Source organism: Lolium rigidum, chromosome 7, assembly GCF_022539505.1.
Source record: "Lolium rigidum isolate FL_2022 chromosome 7, APGP_CSIRO_Lrig_0.1, whole genome shotgun sequence".
In the NCBI taxonomy this organism is placed as follows: Eukaryota; Viridiplantae; Streptophyta; class Magnoliopsida; order Poales; family Poaceae; genus Lolium; species Lolium rigidum.
Window position 1 is genome coordinate 179662031 of NC_061514.1, and position 23599 is coordinate 179685629.

Consider the following 23599-nt stretch of genomic DNA (forward strand, 5'->3'; position numbering starts at 1 on the left):
GGGTGCTTCTATTCTTGTAGACAGTGTTGGGCCTCCAAGAGCAGAGGTTTGTAGAACAAGCGAAGAAGTTTCCCTTAAGTGGATCACCCAAGGTTTATCGAACTCGGGGAGGAAGAGGTCAAAGATATCCCTCTCATGCAACCCCGCAACCACAAAGCAAGAAGTCTCTTGTGTCCCCAACACACCTAATAGGTGCACTAGTTCGGCGAAGAGATAGTGAAATACAGGTGGTATGAATAAGTAGTAGCAACGGCACCGGAAAAGTGCTTTGCCCAGGACGAGTAAACAAGCAGTAGTAACGCAGACAGTAGTAACGCAGCAGTAGTAACACAAGTAAAACAAGAAACAAGCAGCGATAGCGATATTTAGGAACAAGGCCTAGGGATTAGAATTTCACTAGTGGACACTCTCAACATTGATCACATAACGGAATAGATAAATGCATACTCTACACTCTTGTTGGATGATGAACACATTGCGTAGGATTACACGAACCCTCAATGCCGGAGTTAACAAGCTCCACAATTCAATGTTCATATTTAAATAACCTTAGAGTGCAAGAAAGATCAACACGACTAAACCAAGTACTAACATAGCATGCACACTCGTCACCTTCACGCCACGTAGGAGGAATAGATCATATCAATACTATCATAGCAATAGTTAACTTCACAATCTACAAGAGATCATGATCATAGCATACGCCAAGTACTAACACGGATGCACACACTGTCATCATTACACCGTGCAGGAGGAATAAAACTACTTTAATAACACATCACTAGAGTAGCACATAGATAAATTGTGATACAAAACATATTGCAATCATAAAGAGATATAAATAAGCACTTCACTACGCCATTCATAACGGTGAGTAAGTATTCTGTGAAATATAGCCTAAGAGACCCACACGGTGCACACACTCGTCACCTTTACACACGTGGGACAAGGAGTCTCCGGAGATCACATAAGTAAAACTCACTTGACTAGCATAGTGACATCCAGATTACAAGCATCATCATATGAATCTCAATCATGTAAGGCAGCTCATGAGATTATTGTATTGAAGTACATAGGAGAGAGATGAACCACATAGCTACCAGGTACAGCCCCGAGCCTCGATGGAGAACTACTCCCTCCTCATGGGAGCAAGCAGCGGTGATGAAGATGGCGGTGGAGATGGCAGCGGTGTCGATGGAGAAGCCTTCCGGGGCACTTCCCCGCTCCGGCAGGGTGCCGGAACGGAGACTCCTGTCCCCGGATCTTGGCTTCGCGATGGCGGCGGCTCCGGAAGGTTTTCCGTATCGTGGTTTTTTCGCATCGGGGTTTTCGCGACGGAGGCTTTAAATAGGCGGAAGGGCAGCCTCGGAGGGGGCTCCGGGGGCCCACACCATAGGGCGGCGCGGCCCCCCCTCTGGCCACGCCAGGGTGTGGTGTGGGGCCCCCAGGGCTTCCCTCTGGCGGCTCTCGGGTGTTCTGGAAGGCTCCGGGGAAAATAGGGACCTGGGTCTTGATTTCGTCCAATTCCAAGAATATTTCTTTACTAGGATTTCTGGAACCAAAAACAGCAGAAAACAGGAACTGGCTCTTCGGCATCTTGTTAATAGGTTAGTTTCCAGAAAATGCACGAATATGACATAAAGTGTGCATAAAACATGTAGGTATCATCAATAATATGACATGGAACATAAGAAATTATCGATACGTCGGAGACGTATCACCGGTCCTGGTGGCCGGCGAGGCGGTCGAGGCCGCGGCCCTGGGCGCCCCCGGGGCCGGGGGAAGGGGTCACCGTGGTGGAGCAGCTACGGCCGCCCGCCGTCGCCTGCGTCCTCCTCGTCTTCGCAGGACGACCGCTGCTTCGAGTTCCTCCTCCGCATCGACGATGACCCACTCGGCATCAAGCGGCTCCCGGACAAGTTCGCCGAGTTCGTCGATGGTGTCGAGCCGGCGCATTTGCAGCTACGGGAGGCCAGCTGCAACTTCTGCCGCTGGACCGTGGAGGTCCTGTTCGATGGGCAGGGCAAGATGTACTTGCACACGGGGTGAGACAAGTTCGCCCGTGACCTCGTGCTCGAGCCCGGCTGCCATCTCACCTTCCTCTACAAGGGGGACGGCGAGATGATCGTCAAGGTGTTCGACGACACAGCCTTCCGCAGGCACTACCACACCGGCGAATCCGGCTCGGACACCGATAGTTAGAACTTAGAATGTTCTTTCTTTGCAGCGAATCTGGCTACGGGCCAGACGAAGCCAGTAGTGGAGGTCTCTGTCTGTTCTTCCTCGGTAGAACCAACAAGGGCACCGTCTCCTCCCGCTGGATTTTCCAGTTTGGGTGATTGGGTGTGCCCTCGAATTAATGTTCTTTCTTGGCAGCGAACATACGAAAATCAACACAACTGATTTCTTTTTTAAAAATATTATATTTGTGTCAACCATGGTTCAAACTATGTGTTAGTTTGTGTAAACCATGTTCCAAACTATGTGTTAGTTTGTGTAAAATCATGTTTCAATATGTAATATTTGGAACTATGTTTAAATGGAGAAGAGGAAAAAAACAAGAAAAAAAATAAATGTGTCGCCCCGCTGGAGCAGTCCCCAGACGCAAACGGACGCACGAACAAAAACGGTCATTTTAGCGTCCGCATCGCGACGCAAACGGACTCTCGCGGACATTAAAATGCGTCGCGCCGCTGGAGATGCCCTTAGCCTTCTACCCATAAATAACCAAAAGTTCGTTTTGATATGGGGATGATGACGAGTTGCTTTGTTTTTGTTACCACTTTTTTACTTTTTATTTTGTAAATGCTGATGTATAGCTTCCGCGAGTCATAAAGCTACAAGTGATCCATATATAGGGTCTGCCGGCATGCATAGAAGCTCGCTGAAGCAAATTGTATCGATCCAATAATTTAGCTACTAGATTCATCATGAATGCATTTCCACATCTGACGCCCACACATCACTATATCAGATATATGTTCGAAACAACCAGTAAACCAGGACGAAAACAATACTAGTATACTCGTCACTGTATCAGATATATGTCCGAAACAACCAGTAAACCAGGAGAAAACAATACTAGTACTCGTAGGTTTTCTTTTTGATCAGAATGTAGTAGTTTGTTTTTTAACAGGAAAGGTCCCGAAGGACCTGGAGCATGCATTATATCGTCGGTGGGATTACAAGTACAAGGAGGTCTTGTACCCCAAAGAAAAGGGAAATTACAACCGAGTCCCTATATTTTGTAACAAGCACCCCACAAAGATGCGCGGAAACGCGATCGAGTCCAAGGCCGTCGTCGACGATCATTGACTTGCCGACGCAACCACCGCTTCCTTCACCGGGGGAAAAACCACTTGGGGAAGAAGCGGCGCTCACCGCCACGCCGGAGTCGGAGAAGAACCCCCATCGAAGGAGGAGAAAGCTCGAATAATCGAGCGCAGCAGGACCACCCCTGTGGCCGAAGATAGCAGCGGCCGGAGATAGCCGTCGCTTAGAGGCTGCTGCCGAGGTTGCACGCTCCAGGAACCTCGAGAACCAGCTCTGCAGGGTCGTCGCAGCCGCACAGATCCACTCCTCTCCCTCGCCACCGAGGCCGGCCAAGAGGGGAAGAAGACAAACTGGGCCACCGAAGCAGAGATGGCTAGGACGCTTATTGAAGCAGGAGCTCGCCAAGGAAGCAGGTCTCACCGTCTCCCACCTCGGAAGCACGGTGAAGTCACTCAGCGGCGAAAGCCTGACGCGGCGCCGACACGCCAGGCTAGATGAAGACCCCCGCCTACCTCAAGATTCGCAGGTGCTGGCTCCTTCCTTCCTCTTCTCCTCGCCTCCATGGCCGGCCATAGGAGGAAGAGATAGCAGCGCAAAGATCCAGGATCCAGGGGTAGCAGAGCCGGATCTTATACACGGAGATCCCTGGGGTGACTAATCTTCCCATCTCCGACCACCGGAGCTCGAGAAGACACCGCCACGAGCACAGGATGCTCAAGATCTGATCCAGACGACCTTGAACCCTACTACAAACTACCGACATATAGCCGAAACCTAGAAAACTAACCCTAGCATCTACTCCGGCACCCCTCCTTCGCCATCTCCGGCCGGCAGAGCCGCCGGAGAAGGCTCGGGAGCGGCCCGGGCTCTCTCTAGAGACTTTCGAGGAACCGGGGGAGGAGAGAGAGAGAGGAAGGGGGAAAGTGAGCTGCTAGTAGTTCTTTCTGAAACTCGAGATAGTAGTCTATTAGTTCTGTGTGGTTACCTAAGCCCTAATTAAGCACAATCCAATCTAAAGCTTTGCATGTGCTCATTTTAAAGCTAGGTCCATGTATTCTTGTTGAGTTGAAAAGGAAGGATTTTTTTTGTTATGCACCACTGTCCATGTAAAAGCCCGATGCCGTGCACATGGGTCATGTGAATACTTAAACAAAATTCGAGATGCTTTGACGCGCTAATCCTGACAAGTGTTGAACTTTATTTAACCTCATAACCTGTATCTCACGCCCAAACGATATGTTTACTAGTCTATATGCAAATGACGTTTTGGAGGTACAAGGTCAATTTTCCTTTATTAATTAATTTTGATTGATATAACAAATATAAAATCTTTTACATTGCTCCAATAGAAGAATATCATATTTCTTCACTATTGTGACTATAATTTTTTTGTATCCTACATGTACATATAAATTCATTTTTATATGCACACTACATTTTTTGTTAACAAGTATTAATCTTTACCTCTGGCGTGTCTCGCAAAGATACAACTTTCTTTAAAAAATCATGCATCATCTCAGTCAACCGTATCATGTCTACTAAATCAAGCTTTTCTACGACAAGCTTGTATGGCTCAAATGAGGGAGGGGTGAATACGGCGGCGCAACTTTGGCTAGTTCAAGTATTTGTAGTCGTCACTAGGTGGTTCAAAGACTTTTATGTAAATTGTATTACTTTCAGGTTTTCTTGTACTCATGTTGAAGATTATGAATATATGGGTGATTCTTGGCAGAAAAAAAGTCATGTAGAGAAGGACTGCACCATGATTCAAAAAGCTGCAGGGACCAAACCAGCAATAACCTCCAAATAGCTTTTTAAATCTTTTTGATTGAGGATAAGAAGAGCTACTGGTTCCTCGCAAAAAAATCAAAGCAAAAGAAAGACAAGATCCAAAGCAAAGCACAATACAGTACCAACTACCTTAACAGAAAATCCGAAAAAGAGAAGGGTCCACGCGCTAAAGTCGCGCAGAACTCAGAGCAAGTGAGGTTCGGCCCCCTCAATTCTCAAATCCTCTCATCCGCTCGTTTCCCCACCACGACCGCCTCCGGCGACCTATCGCCGCCGCCATGGGCTCCGACCGCGGGGAGCTGGCGCGCCTCTGCAGCGGTCGCAACTGGTCCAAGGCCATCCGCCTGCTCGACTCCATCCTCGCCCGTTCCCCATCCTCCATCCACGACCTCTGGTACACTGCTTCTCCTTCCTCCTTCCCCGATCTGCTCCCGCGGGGTCTTTGATCTACAACTCTAGGGTTATGACTCTGTGATCCCGAATTTGGCTTCCTCCCCACTCGCAGCAACCGGGCCTTCTGCTATTCCCAGCTCGAGCTCCACAAGCACGTCGTCAGAGACTGCGACCGCGCTCTGCAGCTCGACCCAGCGCTGCTCCAGGCGTACGTCCTCAAAGGTATTGTCTTTTGCTCCCTATCCGCATCCTGTTATTACTTCCTCCCCCTGCCCTGCTGCAGTAGTGGATTTGCCTTGCCTGGTCTACTTCTGGAGATGAACTGCCGCTGCTAGATGTATCTGGTGGTGATAGCCAATCCCATCATATTTTGTTAGTGCGACCTTAATGCTTAGGTCTCGCTGTTTCCTATGTAGTTTGTAGATGCCTCATGTATTGAAGAGTATAGTAGTACTTTCATGAGCGCGTAATTCCCTGTTTGTGTATTGCTGTAAGTAATCGAGATCTCTTTCTAAGAAACTTCTGCTCAGAAGAGCAAGACCGAAGTGCAGTTACTTAATACACATGTAGGTGTGGATAACATTAATGTACAACTGACTCTAGGATAATGACGATTTGATTAAAAAATCAAAACAAAACTTAAGTTGATGTGTTTCGTGCTCACTGTTGAAGCCTCCGAGGTACCTTACTACTATGATCCAGAGAACACCTGAATGAAAATGTTTTCCCATTTGCAGCTTCCCTAGGCGCTGTCCGCCACTGTTGTTTTATGTACACGTACTCTTGCGTTTTCGAAGTAAATGCCACCATTAACTTCTACACCATTATTGCTATTTTTAATCAGGCAAGGCACTGTGTGCACTAGGGAAAAATGAGGAAGCTTTGGTTGCTTGGGAGCAAGGACATGAAGTTGCTGTCCGTGACACAATTGACCTGAAACAGTTGCTGGAATTGGAAGAATTAGTTTCCTCTGTTAAAATATGCGAGACGGTTGAGTGTGAAGACGTTGTGGATGCATCACCATGTGATACCAAAGTTGTTATCTCAGAAGATCGTTTCATTGACACGTCATTCACTGCAGCTACAACTGATACGAAAACTGTTGTGTGTGAAGAGCATATTGGAAATTCTGAAGCTTCATCAAATGGTGATACGATGTTACCTAACAACAGTAAAGACCATAAAGATTCTAGCAGTCCAGCCAAAGACACCACGGTGACACATCAAACTCCCAAGAAACAACCAAAGTTGGTTAAGAAAAAGAAGGCAAAAGGTAAAAAGAAAAAAAAGAACCAAGCTGAAGATTCGGAAGACAGAAGTAGCAGTTCAGATGACACCATAACACTAGACCAAGCATTGTTTGCTACGAAAGTATCAAAATCATCCAAATCCATAAGTTTGGATTTCCGACTTTCCCGAGGCATTGCACAGGTATTTTAGATAGAGATGAAATATTAATATCTTGAACTTTATCTGAACTGCATCTTTTCAGGTAAATGAAGGAAGGTATGACCAAGCAATATCCATTTTTGATCAGGTTTTGTTATCGTCTACTATCACTTTTCTTTTGTTATCCTCTCTAATCAGCAAAGGAACCTGATAGTCAGCATTGACATCTGTAGATACTGCGGGAAACTCCAACTTATCCTGAGGCACTGATTGGGAGAGGTACAGCTTATGCATTTCAAAGAGAATTGGACTCTGCTATTTCTGACTTCACCAAGGTAGAACTTCTAAATTCAGAACTTTCTCTATCCTGTTGTCTAAAATAATCTCATGTCCTTACCTCATTGGTAGGCTATAGATTCGAACCCATCAGCTGGGGAGGCATGGAAGCGGCGGGGACAAGCTCGTGCTGCTTTAGGAGAATTCGTTGAGGCAAGCTTAGTATATATGTGTAAAATTTAAAACTGATGCAGGCTTTGTCTGTAAAGACAGACTACTATATGTCAGAAAACTGTTGACATTTTATGGTAGTAATTACTAACTTGCATTGTAAGCGCAACAGAAATTAATAAACATGTAATTATATGCATATATTGCATTTTAATCCTTTTCTTTTCAGGCTATTGACGACTTGAGTAAAGCATTGGAATTTGAACCAGATTCTCCTGATATTTTACACGAAAGGGGTTAGTTCTTTTCTCTACCAACGGTTGTTGAATCTCATTCTCATGTCCGCCAATGCCATTTGTGGTATATCTTTTGATGATTCAAAGATAGTCGGACTTTGTGATGTGAATTCTTGCGATCCTGCAGTTTAGTAACGAAGTGGTATATCTAGTTTGTTAGAGCACACTTGTGTACCCTGATAGCACATACTGGACAATTGTAGGAATTGTGAACTTCAAATTCAAGGACTACGATGCCGCAGTCGAAGATCTTTCAACATGTGTGAAGCGTGACAAGAAAAACAGCTCTGCCCACACTTATTTAGTAAGCAAATGCTATCTTTGATCCCATATCCAGGATCTTCAAATTCTTTCTTAGAAAATTAAATGGAAATACTTCTGCTATGCACCAGATTGGAATTTTCTTTGGTCGAAAATAAGGGGAGTTTCTTTCACTATTCGATCCTACTTTAGGTGTAATGTTAAGAGTAGTCAATGAAGTTCTTCTGTAAAATCCCTTTTCTTTGTAATTTACTTCACAATCTGCGATTGGCCAAGCTAAATTCCATGTCAGAATCCCCTTAGAATTTAAGTACACATTCCTAAAAGCCATAAAACCTTGAGCAAATGTTTTTTAATGAACTTGGAGTATTGCAGCAATTTTTTAATTTTGGTCATTTGTGAGACATCAACTGATCTCCCTTGTGTAAGCTTTAGTGGCATGTGAGAGAATGCAATTTTCTTTTGGTATTTGAATGAGTGCCGTTAGGTATTTACTGATTTGAAGATTCTTTTGCTACTACTTCAGAATAATATTCTTTGTATTGCTATAGGGTCTTACTCTTTCAGCAGTTGGAGAGTATAAGCGTGCCGAAGACGAGCATCTCCTTGGCATAAAATACGATGGGAGTTTTCTTGACAGTTGGGCTCACCTTTCTCAGGTTTATTCCAGGATCTAGAGATCTGTGTGCTGCCATGTCTTCTATATTCTTATCCAGTTACATATGTATGCACACATTTCCATATTCTAGGGGTTATAGCTATACTGTTTAAGATCGCTACTAGTTGCAGTTGCTTCATTCTGTGTAGCAAATTCAGCCTACAGTCAATTCTACTTGCATGAAAATGACTCGCACATGATAATTTCCCTCACATGAAAGATTCTGATATGTTGTCGAACTACTGGTATAAGACTGGCAATATCTGTAGCTTATTAACTACATGAAATAACTCCCCTTGCTATAGGTACAAAGTGCTATTGAAGAGTCTAGCAGGTCTTTTAGTTTTAAGTAAAATCTAGTGAACAATAGTGTAATTGAAGAGTATACTCTTGCACGTCTCCTGTTTTAGAAGAGGGATCAGATATTAGTGTAGGTATATAGCTTTCTCTTATCAAGTATATGCTTGTGTTTCTCTGTATTATGCAAGAAGCACATTTATTCTTTGGGGAGTAACTGATTAATTGCCACTGTGTGGCGTCTTCTGTTGTAGCTTTATCTTGATTTGGCTTATCCAGAAAAGATGCTGAGTAACCTTGAGAAAGTTCTTCAAATTGATTCAAGGTGAATTTCAGTGTTCATTATCGTTATTTCTTTTTCCTAACTGGATTCTTTATTTTTCCTCGACTGATTTACTGATTATTCTAGGTTTTCAAAAGCATACCATCTACGCGGAATTCTCTACCATGGAATGGGTAGGCATAGGTAATCCCTCTTGCTGATACTTGTGTCTCTTTTCAATATGTTAAATAGTCTTTGAGATAATTGCCTTCTCTGTACACCAACATGTGGTGCTATTTAAATAAAGAAATGTGTTAAGTTGTGTTTATATCGCCATGCAAACATCCACATGTTAATGTTTGAATTATTTCTCTTACAGTTTTATAGTTACTGTTGTCTGTTCAGAAAAATGGTTATATCCCCCTGGAAGTATTTATATATAGTTGGATATAATTCTATTGCCATATTTTCATCATGATTTATGGAATTAAACTTATGCATATTCAGTTTTTTCTGCTTACTTTTGGATGTTGACTATTTGATGTGCTAGCCCGTATCCTATGATGAATGTTGACTTCAATGTGATTGTAGCTTGTAAGGCCTTTATTCCTTTCGTTTGCTGTACGGTTTGGTGTTTAGTGGATTAGTTGCAGGGACACAATGTCCCATTGTGTTGGGAGCAAAAGTGGGTTTAGTTAAACATACACCACAATGTTGATATTCATAGCCATTGGACTATTAGGTTTATCTTCTATTCTGGACCTCTTACTACCCCTTACTTGGATACCATGATAGAACTAGAATTGGAAACATTATTGGTCAACCTTTTACAATAGTTATCTTTTTAGTACAATTTGCTATAGGCATCTTGAAATTTGGTTTCGAACTCAATGATATCTTCTAATACATGAGTGAGCTGTTCCGACAGATAGATTGCTTTCTTTGGTAGTGGTTATGACTAAGCTCTTATCCTAGTTCTCATCTCAAACTGCTAGCTTGCCAAGTTCCCCCTTAACATAATCTTTGTGCAGGAGTGCTATTAAAGAACTATCAATTGCTTTGACATATGATGGTTCAAGTATTGAGTGCTTATACCTGCGTGCCTCTTGCAATCATGCAATTGGAGAATATAAGTCTGCGGTACGTGCCTTCATATTTTCTGTAGTCAATGCTAATAAATTTATCAGAAGTGCCGAGTATCCTGCTGCACGACTTCAGCTACACTTTCTTTTTCACCATATGCTACAGTTCTACGCAAATTTATCGCTGTTTTTTGCTTTACTCTTGATGTTCACATCTTTCTTTTTTCCTTTGAAGATCAAAGATTATGATGACGTACTCGATCTGGAGCTTGATTCCATGGATAAATTTGTGCTGCAATGTTTGGCATTCTATCAGGTGCACACTTTATTCTTTTCCAGTTCTTTTTGCGTGGAGCTTGTTCTTTATGTCAGAAGCCAGGATAGTATATTTCTGTGATCTAAAAATCTCAAATCCATGTAAGATATGAACATGCAAAAGAATATGTTTTGTGTCCCTGTTTCTACAAAAGTCTCAAACACATCTTAGCATTTTTTGAAATCCACACCAGCTACTAGAGTTGTGGCCTATCTTTAATTTGGGAGCCTAAAGAAAAAGAAGTGAAGGATTACATATACATGTCCTCTTTGATTCAGAGGATTGTTTTTAGGATTTCAATCTGAGGAATCTACCCTATATAGGTTTTGTAAGATTAGAAAACTTGGGACTTTTCCTACGGGCAACTAACTTTGCACTTTTCCTATGGTTAATGAGTTCCTATGTTTCTTCCATGGTGTAAAGAAACATCCTTTGGTGTCAGTTCCTGTGACTGAAAAAGGAATACCATTACAATCCCGCATATCTGGAATCCTGTGAATAAAAGACTGTTGCATCTTTTTGGATGTTGAAATTGGGTTGAAGATTTGGGTATTTTAATTGTTCCTTACCCATATTTGTTGTTTGGAAAGCAGTAGAACAGGAATTGGAATGAGAGGCCCAGTTCCCCATATTTTTGTTGAACTAGAACAACTACGGAGCTAGACCTCTCTAAATTGCAAGGAAATGGTTATTGCACCTCCCTTTTAACTTACAGACCAGCTCCAGTGCAATGCTGCTTCTAGCAACTCATGTAAAGCGTCGACCTACTGCCGGTGGCAAGCTTCTATTGGCTCACTGCCTGCGGAGACTCCCATTGATCCACCGACACTGGTGTACTCCCATCGGCCTGTTGCCGAGGCCCCCTCATCTTCCTTCCACCACTCATCCTGTTTACTGGCGCACTGATGGCGCCCAGCCTGTCAGAATTCCAAATTGGAGGTTGTTGCATGCTATCCGCGAGCTCCAGATCTTCAGACCGCCACCTCCCCAGATCCAGCTCAGCACCTCTAGAGGTCACATCTGGAGTAAGTGGGTAAAGTTCTCAGTCCTCATTGTGAGGTGACATGTGGCCACTGGAGTCCTTTGAGGTCATTAGAGTTGCTGATATCGGATACTAGGGCAGGGACAGCCATGGCTGACAAGAGCATCATGGAGAATTTGAGAAGAGGAAAGAAGAGCGACATAAGTTATTGATTTCCTGATAAATAATGGTAGAAAGCAGCCAAACAGAAAATAGAAGCAGGCTGTGGTTGGCTAAGGTGGCTTGTTTCATTTCCAAATAGCTGTTTTCTTGGCTACTAATTCAAAAAAAGAACCATGTTTCATTTCCATTTCCACCTGACATTGCATTGCAATCCTAATATCCACAGACCATTTGAGTTCGAACATCCAAACGGACTAGCATACAGAGCTTGCTAAGTCATCACTCATCTTTTACAAGGTCAACCTCCTGTTCGTGTAGACGGTGAATATTTATTTTTCAGGCAGTCTTGGCTGCTATTCTCTTGCAATAATAGCATGCCTCTTGCCTCAGTCCCAGCAGCTTTTTATCTAATGTAGATATTTTATTTGGCCTGGCTCTTTGGTGGGGTTTTCTTTTTACTGCCTTTTTACTCCTTAGTATTTAGGGTCATATTATCATTTCTATGCTAACCATGTTTTTTTTACCTTTTTACTTATTGCAGAAGGAAATTGCTCTATATACTGCTTCAAAGGCCAATTTAGAGTTCTCTCAGTTCAACATTGATGATGATGTTGACCCATTATTTAAGGTTAAAATCTATCTTTTAAATCCACTGCATAATCTTTCTGGTGCATCAATTAAACTTCTATGTGGACAATAGGAATATTGGTGCAAACGACTGCACCCGAAAAATGTGGCCGAAAAGGTTTATCGCCAACCACCATTACGGATCTCACTACGAAGTGGTCGCCTTAACAAGCAAGATTTCAAGTTCACAAAGCATCAAACCAGTCTTCTCCTAGCCGCTGATTCAATTGGGAAGAAAATTCAGTATAATTGCCTCGGCTTCTTGCCAAATCAACGTCAGGTATCCTTCCTGGCGGCTCTGCAGATTATGCAAATGTTAAACTTATCTGAGGCATAGAACACACTCGTTGAAAATATTGGTGGACTATGTTATATATTCAGCCTAGTTTTATAACTTCTAGATTCATTTGGAGAATTTCAAAGGGTTCCATATTCTGATGCTTTGCTTCATCACCATTCTGTTAAAAAAATCTTTAAGGGGCAGCAGTTCTAATGAGACTTTATTTTCCTTTTGTAGTACCGTATGGCTGGTTTAGCTGCTATTGAGATTGCTCAGAAAGTTTCCAAGGCTTGGCGCTTTCTGAGAAACCCAAAGAATAGTGCAAAGTTAGTTAGGAGAAGGGATAAGCTTAACATGAGCGTAAACAGGGGTGGTTATTGTAGCACCAGTAATTTGTCTGCTGGATCACCAACATCTAGTCCAAGTGAGGAAAGGGTTTCGTCTGGGATTTCTCTCTCCTGGCAGGATGTCTATAATATTGCTGTCAAGTGGCGACAGATATCTGAACCTTGTGATCCAGTTCTTTGGGTAAATAAGCTAAGGTGAGCTACATACTTGCGTAAGGAGTGTCCTTTTAGTCATTTTCTTGCCTAACTTTTATTTTGCTATACAGTGAAGAATTTAATACTGGATTTGGGTCTCACACCCCATTGCTTCTTGGTCAAGCAAGAATTGTTCGTTACTATCCATATTACTTAAGGTTTGTAGATACCCATTATTTTACTTTGCAGTGTGGTTATTTGTGGTCAACCACTAATAGTCCTAGATTATCTTCTTTTACATGGCAGAACTTTGGAAGCCGCGAAATCCATTATGCTTGACTTGAAGTATGTCAATAATGCAGAGGATCGCGCAATATTTCTTACCGATATTGACAAGTTAAAAAAGGTGATCTGTTCAGTGCCATGAGTGCATGATCATATCAATTTTATCCTTCATAAGGAGCTTCATTTCATACTCCCTCCGTCCCAAATAGGATGTTGCAGATTTGTCTAAATTCGGATGTATTTTGACACTATTTAGGGTATAGATACAGGAAAGGGATTTGGTGCACATAGGCACCAGTGCTCCCTTCAATTTCAGATTTTTCAAAATTTCAAAACCTCACACTTTAATGTTTTCAGAAATTATGGCGTTAAATATGTAGATAGATATGTACACGAAAGTGTATGCAAAAAAGTATCGATAAAAAATACTTAAAATTTTGGGAAATACAAAAAAAACAAATTTCTGATAAAAGGATACACTATTGTAGTACTGTTGTACTACCATTTACTGTCAGAAATTTCTCTTTTTTATACTGTTCAAAATACAAAGTATTTTTTAACGGGACTTTTTTGCATACACCCCTCCCGTATATATCTATCTATATATTTAACGCCATAATTTTTTGAAACTTAGAAACGTGTGGTTTTAAAATTTTCAAAAATCTGAAAGTGAAGAGAGCATTGGTGCCCATGTGTCAAAGACACTTTCCGATAGATACATCCGAATTTAGATAAATCTGCGACATCTTTTTCGGGACGGAGGGAGTATTCTTTTTAGAAGTCAAGCAAACTCCTTTTATTTCTAGCGCATGCCACATCGAGGTTAGAAAGCTCCAAGAGAGAAATCAGGTGCTATAGCTCTAGAAAAAATCTGCTATTGTTATAGCTCTAGAAAAAAAGCTGCTATTGCTCCATCACAACTATATCTACCAAATAAGCGAAATAGTGATAACCAATCAGATCTGAAATCTCAAAGGATTGATTTCCTCTTGGATGCGTTGAATAGGTTACCTAGGAGTTGTCTCATTTTCATAGTATGCTTTGCTTGTCATATCACTCTTCTGCTTCTGGTGGTTCACTTGAAGCTTACTATATCATCTTTGCAAACTGACCAATGTTCTGATGCAAATAAAACCTGCAGATAGAAGTTGCTTCATCATGCTCGGATTTGTACAATGTAGTTGGTGAAACCTACTGGGTTGCTACTAGATGTGACAGCATTGCGTTTCAGGGGTAATGAAACTCTTTAGCTTGTCTGAATATCTATTATTAGTATTCATGATAGCTCTCATGCCAAACTGTAGCATACTTCATAATAGCATTATACCATCCTTGTGCTTATTTAATAATACAACATAACCTCTTTCAGGAGGCGTCTTGAAGGGACAAGAATAACCACTCAAAATGTGTAAGTTGTTTATACTACCTCTATACCCTCCCACAGATGAAGATGACGACCAATACCATACACATTTGGGCCCAGCGCCCATACCCATATGATAGATTTGCTTCCTTTACCCTCTTGCAATCATGCTTACTTGTGTTCATGCAATTACAGGGGCGAATTAGCATTTGACTTCGCAATACGAACTCCATGTACATCATCTAGATGGGAGGAATATCAGGAAGAAATGACTGCAGCTTGGGAGGTACGGTTTAGATTTATTCTTCTTTTTGGTGCCCCTCTTGAGTAATACCTGATAGGGCCAGGCTGTAGTCTACACGTGCGAACTTACAACCTCCTCCCCTCCTGTGATGCCATCCTGACCACCGCCTCCTCACTTCATCATTCTCTGGTGCCTTGCCTCCTCCTCTCCCACTTCTGCTCCTAGATATATCTGCCACCGACGGTGTTGACGTCAAGTTGGGGTGCCAGCATGACCCGAGCCGAATCATGCCGTCATCTTATCCCATCACCCTAAAGATTTGTTACCAAATGTCCAGTAGGAAGATTTGTTAGCAAACCTTTGAAATATGCTCTGTTATATCCTGTTGTGTCGGTATTTTCGGAAGCCTTGTTACTTCAAATCAGTTGCAATTTGAAAGAGTTTTAAGTTGTAGTAGACCAGTTGTATTTGCACCTGTGTAACATCTAGAGTTGGAGACAGGCTAATAATTATGTTGTCTGCAGGCCATTTGCGAGGCGTATTGTAGTGACCCGAATCCCACACGCGATTCCAATGCACTTGATGCTGTGAAGGCGGCAATATTGCGCATGACATATTACTGGTACGGATTGTGAACTTCAACTCCGCTTTATCTGCCACCGAAAATGGAATGCCAATCAGTTAGTGGGAATTTGCAGGTACAACTTTATGCCACTCTCCAGAGGCTCCTCGGTTGTTGGCTATGTGGTGTTGCTCGGCTTATTCCTCGCAGCAAGTATGGATGTGACAGCAAGTATCCCACCAGGGGTTCAGGTCGACTGGGAGGCGATCCTGTCCCCAGACCCTGGCACGTTTGTCGAAGCTGTCAAGCCCTGGCTGTACCCATCTGTAAAGATGAGCAAGAGCCTGAAAGATTACGCTGATGTCAGCGTCGCTTTCGGAACGACAGGATCGGTCGTAGCGGCCTTGACTTGTGTCGACGACCCATAAGTTGTGAATGTTTCAGCAAACGTTAGTTGTCTTTGGTTGTTTTAATTTTTTTTTCCTTTGTTTGACCAATAAATTCCCGTGGTTTGGTTTCGATTTGAATTATTATTTCTGCAAATGTTGTAACTTAAATAATAAAGTTTATTTTTTTCTCACTTGAACGATTGTTCTTTGTAACTTGTAACAAATAATACATGAAACATAGGCTTGCATAAAGGATATTTATGGTATCTGTTATTTCTAATTGCATGCACCTGGTCATTTCGTCATGCTCGAAATCGTTTTATTTCGGCTGGAGACGTGACGATGCATTATTTGTCAATCTTTGGCGTAATGCATAGATGTTAACTGAGCTAGAGTGTCTCCTTGCAAGTCAACATCGGGTATCAGACTATCCGTGCAGGCTAACGTGACCACAAACAGCAAGGCGTCCATGCTCGTATGTACGCCTCTCCTTCTCTAGGCCAAAGCATCATCGTCGAAGAGGCCTTGGCGATGTTGACGCAGTCGCAGTTGGTTGTGGACGAAGTAGGCTGATCATACCGATCACTGCCACTATACGTCTATACCCGCCACTGCCCTCGGAGGTGCACCACTTGAACAAAAAACGTTGCTGTTAAGAGCCAATGAGGAGGATGAGGTGAGCAGGAAATCGGGGTCCCTGCTATACCCGCGAAGAAGGCGGAGGCACGGTTCGGCGATACAAGAGCTAGTTTTTATGTTGATGATGCCAAGCTATTCCTTATAAAAACTAGCTCTCCATTTCTTTTTGGCTGACATAATCCTTGATTTCTCCATGTGAACATGGAGGGACTCCATTTACATGTGCATCAATTTGTTCGTGGACGATGGACTTCTCCCAATACGGCTACAGATTTTGAAGTCTAGAACCTGATTACTAGACTTAATTAAACTGCAAATTAAGCTTAATGAACCTGGCAATTTTCTTTGTCATATCCAGTAGACTAGAAAAGGGATAGGTGGCTACCAGTATAATTTGCAGTTTAACTAACATGTAGAAATAAGATCATACCATCGTTCATTAAGCTTAATGAACCTGGCAATTTTCTTTGTCATATCCAGTAGACTTAATTAAACTGCAAATTAGCATGTAAATTAGTACTACCAGTCGGACGGGCTTGCCTGCGCCCGCATCCGTGCGACCATCCATGCGCCCGGCCCTTCATTCTTCATCACAAGGTTCGTTTTGATATTCTCACCTATTCCTTTATTTTCTGGTAGAAAAAAATACAACTACGACCGTATCATTGTATCCGCGGCCGTATCCTTCGTCTCCATTGGTCTTCCTCACGGCGGCCGCCGCCGTCATCCCCCTAGTCTGTGCCTCAGCGTCCCTGCTCTCCACAGTCTTCCTCGCGGCAACTGGAGGCATGGAGGAGCCATAGCCTCTGCCCAGTTAGCTTCATAAGGATTACAACGGAAATTGGTGGACTAAGCAATGATCTCCATGGGCAAATGAATGTCGGTCTGGTGAACTCTGCCCAGGCTCGCTGCATTCGCAACTGCCGTGCCGAGGACCTGATCTGAAAAGATGGAGGCTGTCGGACCGGCGCCGGTTCCATTCTGCATAGCAACTGTCACCGCGCGCGTCTGAGAGGTAGAGTTTTGTCACTAATTAATCATCTTCGTCCGTGATAAGCATGGTTAACGAATAACGATTTGCAGTTGGTGATGGCATGTGCTTACGTTTGTACGACCTTAACCGATCTTATACATCCTCATAATCAATGGCATTTTGTGAACAAAGTATCCCCACGGTACTGAACACAAGCGCGGAGATACTCACCGTGAACTGCAGCTCCTGGGCAGAATATTGATGAAAGAAAGGGGAGCATGAGCGAGATGACAAGAGCCGCCGTGGCCATGGAAACCATGGATTCTGAGGCAAAGAATACAGGGGAGACGGAGGCCGCTGCCGCGAGGAAGGCCAATGGAGACGAAGGATATGCGCCTACGGAGACGATGGTATGATCTTATTTCTATTTTTTCCGTACTAGAAAAGGGATAGGTGGACAACTAAAAACGGAACCGTGTGATGCAAAATAGACAGCCGGATGCACGGATGGTCGCACGGGTGCGGGAGTGAGCTTAATTAATCTGGCAATTAGGACCAATTAATTTTGCAATTAGTAACAATTTAACATGGCAAGTAAACTTATTTTTTTCAATAATTGGGAGTACTAATCTGATAATTAATAATAATTAATTAGGCAATTAGTAATCTGGTGACTAAACATAATTAATATGGAAGTTACTAACGGCGATTTGTGATCTTATTAATGGTCTATGGAGACATGCCTGTCATGATTTTTCTACTAATTTCAGTGTACTATCGCATTGTCGGGAGCTGCATATTTGGGATTTTTTTTTTACTACATGTCTTTGTTTTTACGGACGAGGACATGCAATTTTTTTTTTTGAAACGGAGGCAAAAGCTTTGCCTCATCTATTAATTAAGAAGAAGGTGCTCAATTTTTAGGAGAAAATCGAGCGAAAACCTATAACAATACAGCCAAGCCCACACTAAGAGCACACCCACAAGAGAACAACACAGAAAAGCAACCTCTAAACCAACTAAAACCGACAACCCAAGACATGACAACCAAAAAATGAGTCCATCACTTAAGCAACTTCTCAAACTTCCCTTGTTATGGCTCTCCTCCTTATCCTTCTAATAGATACCTTCTTAAGAGACTTCTCCACCTTCTTGATCATGTCCTCTGAGGCTTTACCTGCCAAGACGCAGGCAATTTCCTTGCCATATCCAGGGCTAGCCGCCTCCAAACTAGCGAGCAAACTACAAAGCTCCTTTGCAAAGAGAGCATCTGAGCTAGGAACCAACACTGCTCCATGGTCCAAAGAGGCGAGGGACTGGCAAGGACCCGACTGCGGTGGAGAGGATGTCGTGGCCACCTCCAAGGTCTCAAAAGAGCACAACACCGACGGAAGCACCACATGAGAATCCCCACGCAGCTCATGTAGCTCTTCCGTGAATTGCAACACCGGAGCCAAGAAGTCTTCAATGTCCTCGCACTTAGCGTCGGCCAACACAACAGGCTGCAGCGATTGGCAATGCTCCGACTGTGGCGGAGAGGATGCATGCCCATGTGTCAACACTCCTGACTTAGCAACCACATGTTCCCCCACCTGCATGTCGGACTCAGGCGAAAGAGAGACAACAACATCAACATCACCACTCCTCTCAAAGCCAAGAGCGTGACTCGGCGGAGAAGCCACATCTGAGAACACATGCAAGTCAGACCCCACTTCATCGACGGAAGGAGGCATCACCATATCACCACAAGACTCTAGGAGCTCAGGCATGATCTGCATTACCGGAGCCGTGACCACCGAGCCCACCCTAGCGCGCGGAGAGAAACAACCAAAAAGGCCCACTCTGCTTGCATCCACTTTGCCAACATCAGGCGGAACCAAAGGGTCGGCAGGCGTCTGGGAGAGCCTACCCAACACAGCTTCCGCCCGCTCCAGAAAGCCCCCAAACGCAAGCAACCAGCCGTGCAAGGAGTCAACAACCTCGTGGAGAGGACGGATGGCCTCCTGAAACAAGTCGGCCTGCTTCTTCAATGCAGATTGCATATCCGCTGAAGCCAAAGAGCCAACGGGAGAAGAAACAACTGACGCCCAGGAGCGATGAGGATGCACACTTGACGGGAGCGAGACGTCAATCTGGGGTTGACAAGGAGTGTGTGCCTGACGGGGCGACGACACAACAGGGCATGCCAACGAGCTAAGAGGGCGCCAGGCATTATGACAATCACGTGCCCGATGACCTTCCTCAAGGCAACGAGAGCACCTGAACGGATCACAACAAACAACAGCTCGATGACCAAGAGCTAAGCACCTGCAACATCTTCCCTTGAGCCAAGCGGGGACGGGACACCGAGTAGCTAGCGGGACTGGCAGAGCCGGGCGGCGCGGGCCGCGTCGCGGCATCACCTCCTGCCACCCATCACACTTGGCCGTCGCACACGCCACCTCCTTTCCATCAACATTGACAGCAGTAGCGTTGAAGGACTTGGTAGCCAGCGGCGTCCGGGGGACCAGCTCCTCTTCGTCGTCCTCAACATAGTTGTCCGCAGACGTCCAAGATGCAGGCCACGATGCGCCAGCTAGGGGCAGCGCCCCTTTTCCTCCATCACCAGTGACAGCAGTAGCCCGCTTGGCCATCTCCACTTCAGCATCCTCGACGACGAGGCCATTGGAGACAGCCAAGAGCATCGGCAAGGCCTCCTCTACCTCCTTGCCTTGGCCGACATCAGCTGCAGAGCAGACCTTGGTAGCAGCTGGTGGGCCTGGTGGCGTCCGGGGGGCCACCTCCTCATCGGCATCAGCAGCGGAAACCGACAAAGGAGCCCACAGGGCAGCAGAGAAGCCTTGCTTGGTCAAAGCAGGTGGCGGCGTCCTGGGGACCAGCTCCTCCTTGTCTTCATCTTCGTCGACATCAACAGAGACCCACAAATCCGGAGCGGCGCGGCCAAGCAGCTGCAGCGGGGACATCAACTCCCGCCCCTGGCCAGAAAGAGCACCGGACGTGGCCGGCGGCGTGCCGCCAGCGGGCAGTCCGGCAGAGGTGACAGCAGGGGGTGGTAGCAGCAAGCTGGTCGAGCAGCAGGGCGGCGGTGGGCCGGACGATGATGCTGCGGCCAACGAAGACGAGATGGGTCGCACGGGGTCACCAGCGCCCATCTTCAACTCAAGCTTTACCTGGGAGGAGGAGAGAGCAGGGCGGGCCCGGATCCGGTCGTGGCAGTCGCGAGGACGGCCGGAGAAAGGAGATCCGGCCGGCGGCGGCCTCGCGCTCATGCGGGCGCGAGCGAGGACGCGAGAGCCATCCTGCCTTGGAGGTACATGGATCTGATAGGACATGCAATTTTTACACATACATGTGGTGAGAAATGACATGCATGTGCTCCTAACCTGACAAAAGCATGCCACGACATGCTAACCTGCCAACCTAGCCTAGCCTTTTCCAGAATAACACCCGTATGCGTATATTTTACAATAGATGGTTTACCACCTGCCGCACAGATGGACTCTTGTGCGGCGCCGCCGGGTAGTCCGATCCAACAATGATATCTCCGAGGTATTGAATGAGTTCGGGGCAAGGATTACAATAGGTTACTCATATTGTGGGGTAGAGCAAAACTCACTAACACCCATAAAGGTACCTAGTCCCAGTCCCTGGTCCTATTCCTCCTCTCCTAGGCACGTATGGGCATGGTGCCCCTTGCCATATTCCTCCAGATCTGAGCTTGTTTCTTCTCGCGGGGCGTGGCGGCGGCGGCCTTTCCTCGCGTCGCGCAGGGGACGGCAGCCGAGATCTTCCTCGATGCTGCGGTGGCGGCCCCCGCCTCCTGTGTGGATGGCTGGGCACGGCGGTTGGACGTGGATGGCTGGGCGGCGGCGGCCAGACCTGTTCTGTGTTGCGGCCCCCCCGCCTCCCGTTGGTGGCACGACGGTGATGGCTGGTGGTGGGTGGCGGCCAGGTCCTTGATGTGCGCCATCCTCCCCGCCTTTCGCCGGTGTGTGGTGATCTTGGGCTTCTCCCGCGGCACGAGGTCGCCCGGGGCAGCAGCCTTGGGTTTGACGGTGGGGGCGGCCTTCTTCTTCGTCGGAGATGGTCGTGTAGGGATACGTTGCATAGAAAACAAAAATTTTCCTACCGCGAGAACGCAATCCAAGCCAAGATGCAATCTAGAAGACGGGAGCAATGAGGAGATGATCGAGACTCACCCTTGAAGATTTCCAAAGCCTACAAGATGAGGCTCTTGTTGCTGCGGTAGACGATCACTTGCCGGTTGCAAAAGCGCGTAGAAGATCTTGATCACGGTGCCACGATCGGGCAGCACCTCCGTACTCGGTCACACGTTCGGTGTTGATGAAGACGACGTCCTTATCCCCGTTCCAGCGGGCAGCGGAAGTAGTAGATCCTCCTCGGAATCCCGGCAGCACGACGGCGTGGTGGCGGTGGTGGTGGAGAACTCCGGCAGGGCTTCGCCTATGCGCTGCGGGAGTTTGTATGTGGAGGAGGGGCGGCTAGGGTTTGGGGAGAGGGGGCTATGGGCGCCGGCCTCAAGGGGGCAGGGGTGGTGCGGCCAAGCCATGGGCTGCCCCTCTCCCTCTCCTCCTCATTATATAGGTGGAACCCCAAGGGTTTGCCCAAAGTCTTCGAATAAGACCCCAACAGAAAAACTGCCTTATGGACGAAACCTAGAGGGACAGGGACTCTCCCCTTCCCTCTTTTCTTGGCCGGCCAAAGAGGTGGAATCCACCATGGACTCCACCCTCCTACTTGGTTGGCTGGTTAGGGTTTGTGGAGTCCCTCCGGGACTCCTCCTTCCATAGTGATTTATTCCGGATAATTCTAGAAATCACCTTCCATAAATTCACCGGATCATTTCCAAAGTTCGAATATGACTTCCTATATATGAATCTTATTCTCCGGACCATTCCGGACCTCCTCGTGATGTCCTGGATCCCATCCGAGACTCCGAACAAAACTTCGAACTCCATTCCATATTCCATATCTACTTAAACGACATCAAACCTTAAGTGTGTCACCCTACGGTTCGCGAACTGTGTAGACATGATTGAGACCTCTCTCCGACCAATAACCAATAGCGGGATCTGGAGATCCATAATGGCTCCCACATATTCAACGATGACTTTAGTGATCGATCGAACCATTTACATACGATACCGATTCCCTTTGTCACGCGATATTTTACTTGTCCGAGGTTTGATAATCGGTATCTCTATACCTTGTTCAACCTCGTCTCATGACAAGTACTCTTTACTCGTACCGTGGTATGTGGTCTCTTATGAACCATTCATATGCTTGCAAGCTATTTAGACGACATTACACCTAGAGGGCCCAGAGTATATCTATCCGTCATCGGGATGGATAAATCCCACTGTTGATCCATATGCCTCAACTCATACTTTCCGGATACTTAATCCCACCTTTATAACCACCCATTTACGCAGTGGCGTTTGATGTAATCAAAGTACCTTTCCGGTATAAGTGATTTACATGATCTCATGGTCGAAAGGACTAGGTAACTATGTATCGAAAGCTTATAGCAAATAACTTTAATGACGTGATCTTATGCTACGCTTAATTCGGTGTGTCCATTACATCATTCATATAATGACATAATCTTGTTATTAATAACATCCAATGTTCATGATCATGAAACTATGATCATCTATTAATCAACAAGCTAGTTATACAAGAGGCTTACTAGGGACTCTTTGTTGTTCACATAACACACATGTATCAATGTTTCGGTTAATACAATTATAGCATGGTATGTAAACATTATCATAAACACAAAGATATATTATAATAACCATTTTATTATTGCCTCTTGGGCATATCTCCAACAGATCTCCCACTTGCACTAGAGTCAATAATCTAGTTTACATTTGTAAAGATATAACACCTTGGCCTTCCGGTGCTTTATCATGTTTTGCTCACGAGAGAGGTTTTAGTCAACGGATCTGACACGCTCAGAAACGTATGTATTTTGTAATTTATTTGCGTCTCAACGCATCACTCATTTCCAAATGAGTCGGCATTAAATATGTTTGGTCTTCTGGTGGAACCTTAATTCCGCGGTCTGAAATATGTCACTAATATTGTCACACACAATATAGCTTCAAAGTTCTGACTCTGTC

The 23599-nt window shown here is 45.1% G+C and overlaps 1 protein-coding gene across 1 annotated transcript; it reads left to right on the plus strand.

Annotated features, from left to right (window-relative positions):
* The first annotated feature begins 5315 nt into the window (after positions 1-5315).
* Positions 5316-16126, plus strand: LOC124670440 (suppressor of RPS4-RLD 1-like). Its single transcript, XM_047206939.1, has 23 exons — positions 5316-5458; positions 5570-5679; positions 6302-6888; positions 6950-6994; positions 7080-7181; positions 7255-7335; positions 7523-7589; positions 7793-7893; positions 8402-8509; positions 9060-9130; positions 9215-9271; positions 10099-10207; positions 10385-10465; positions 12151-12237; positions 12310-12516; positions 12754-13058; positions 13130-13216; positions 13305-13404; positions 14425-14516; positions 14653-14691; positions 14842-14932; positions 15415-15512; positions 15589-16126. Exons 1-23 carry the CDS (start codon positions 5343-5345, stop codon positions 15878-15880), a joined length of 3033 nt encoding a protein of 1010 aa, XP_047062895.1. The 5' UTR covers positions 5316-5342; the 3' UTR covers positions 15881-16126.
* The last annotated feature ends 7473 nt before the right edge of the window (positions 16127-23599 follow it).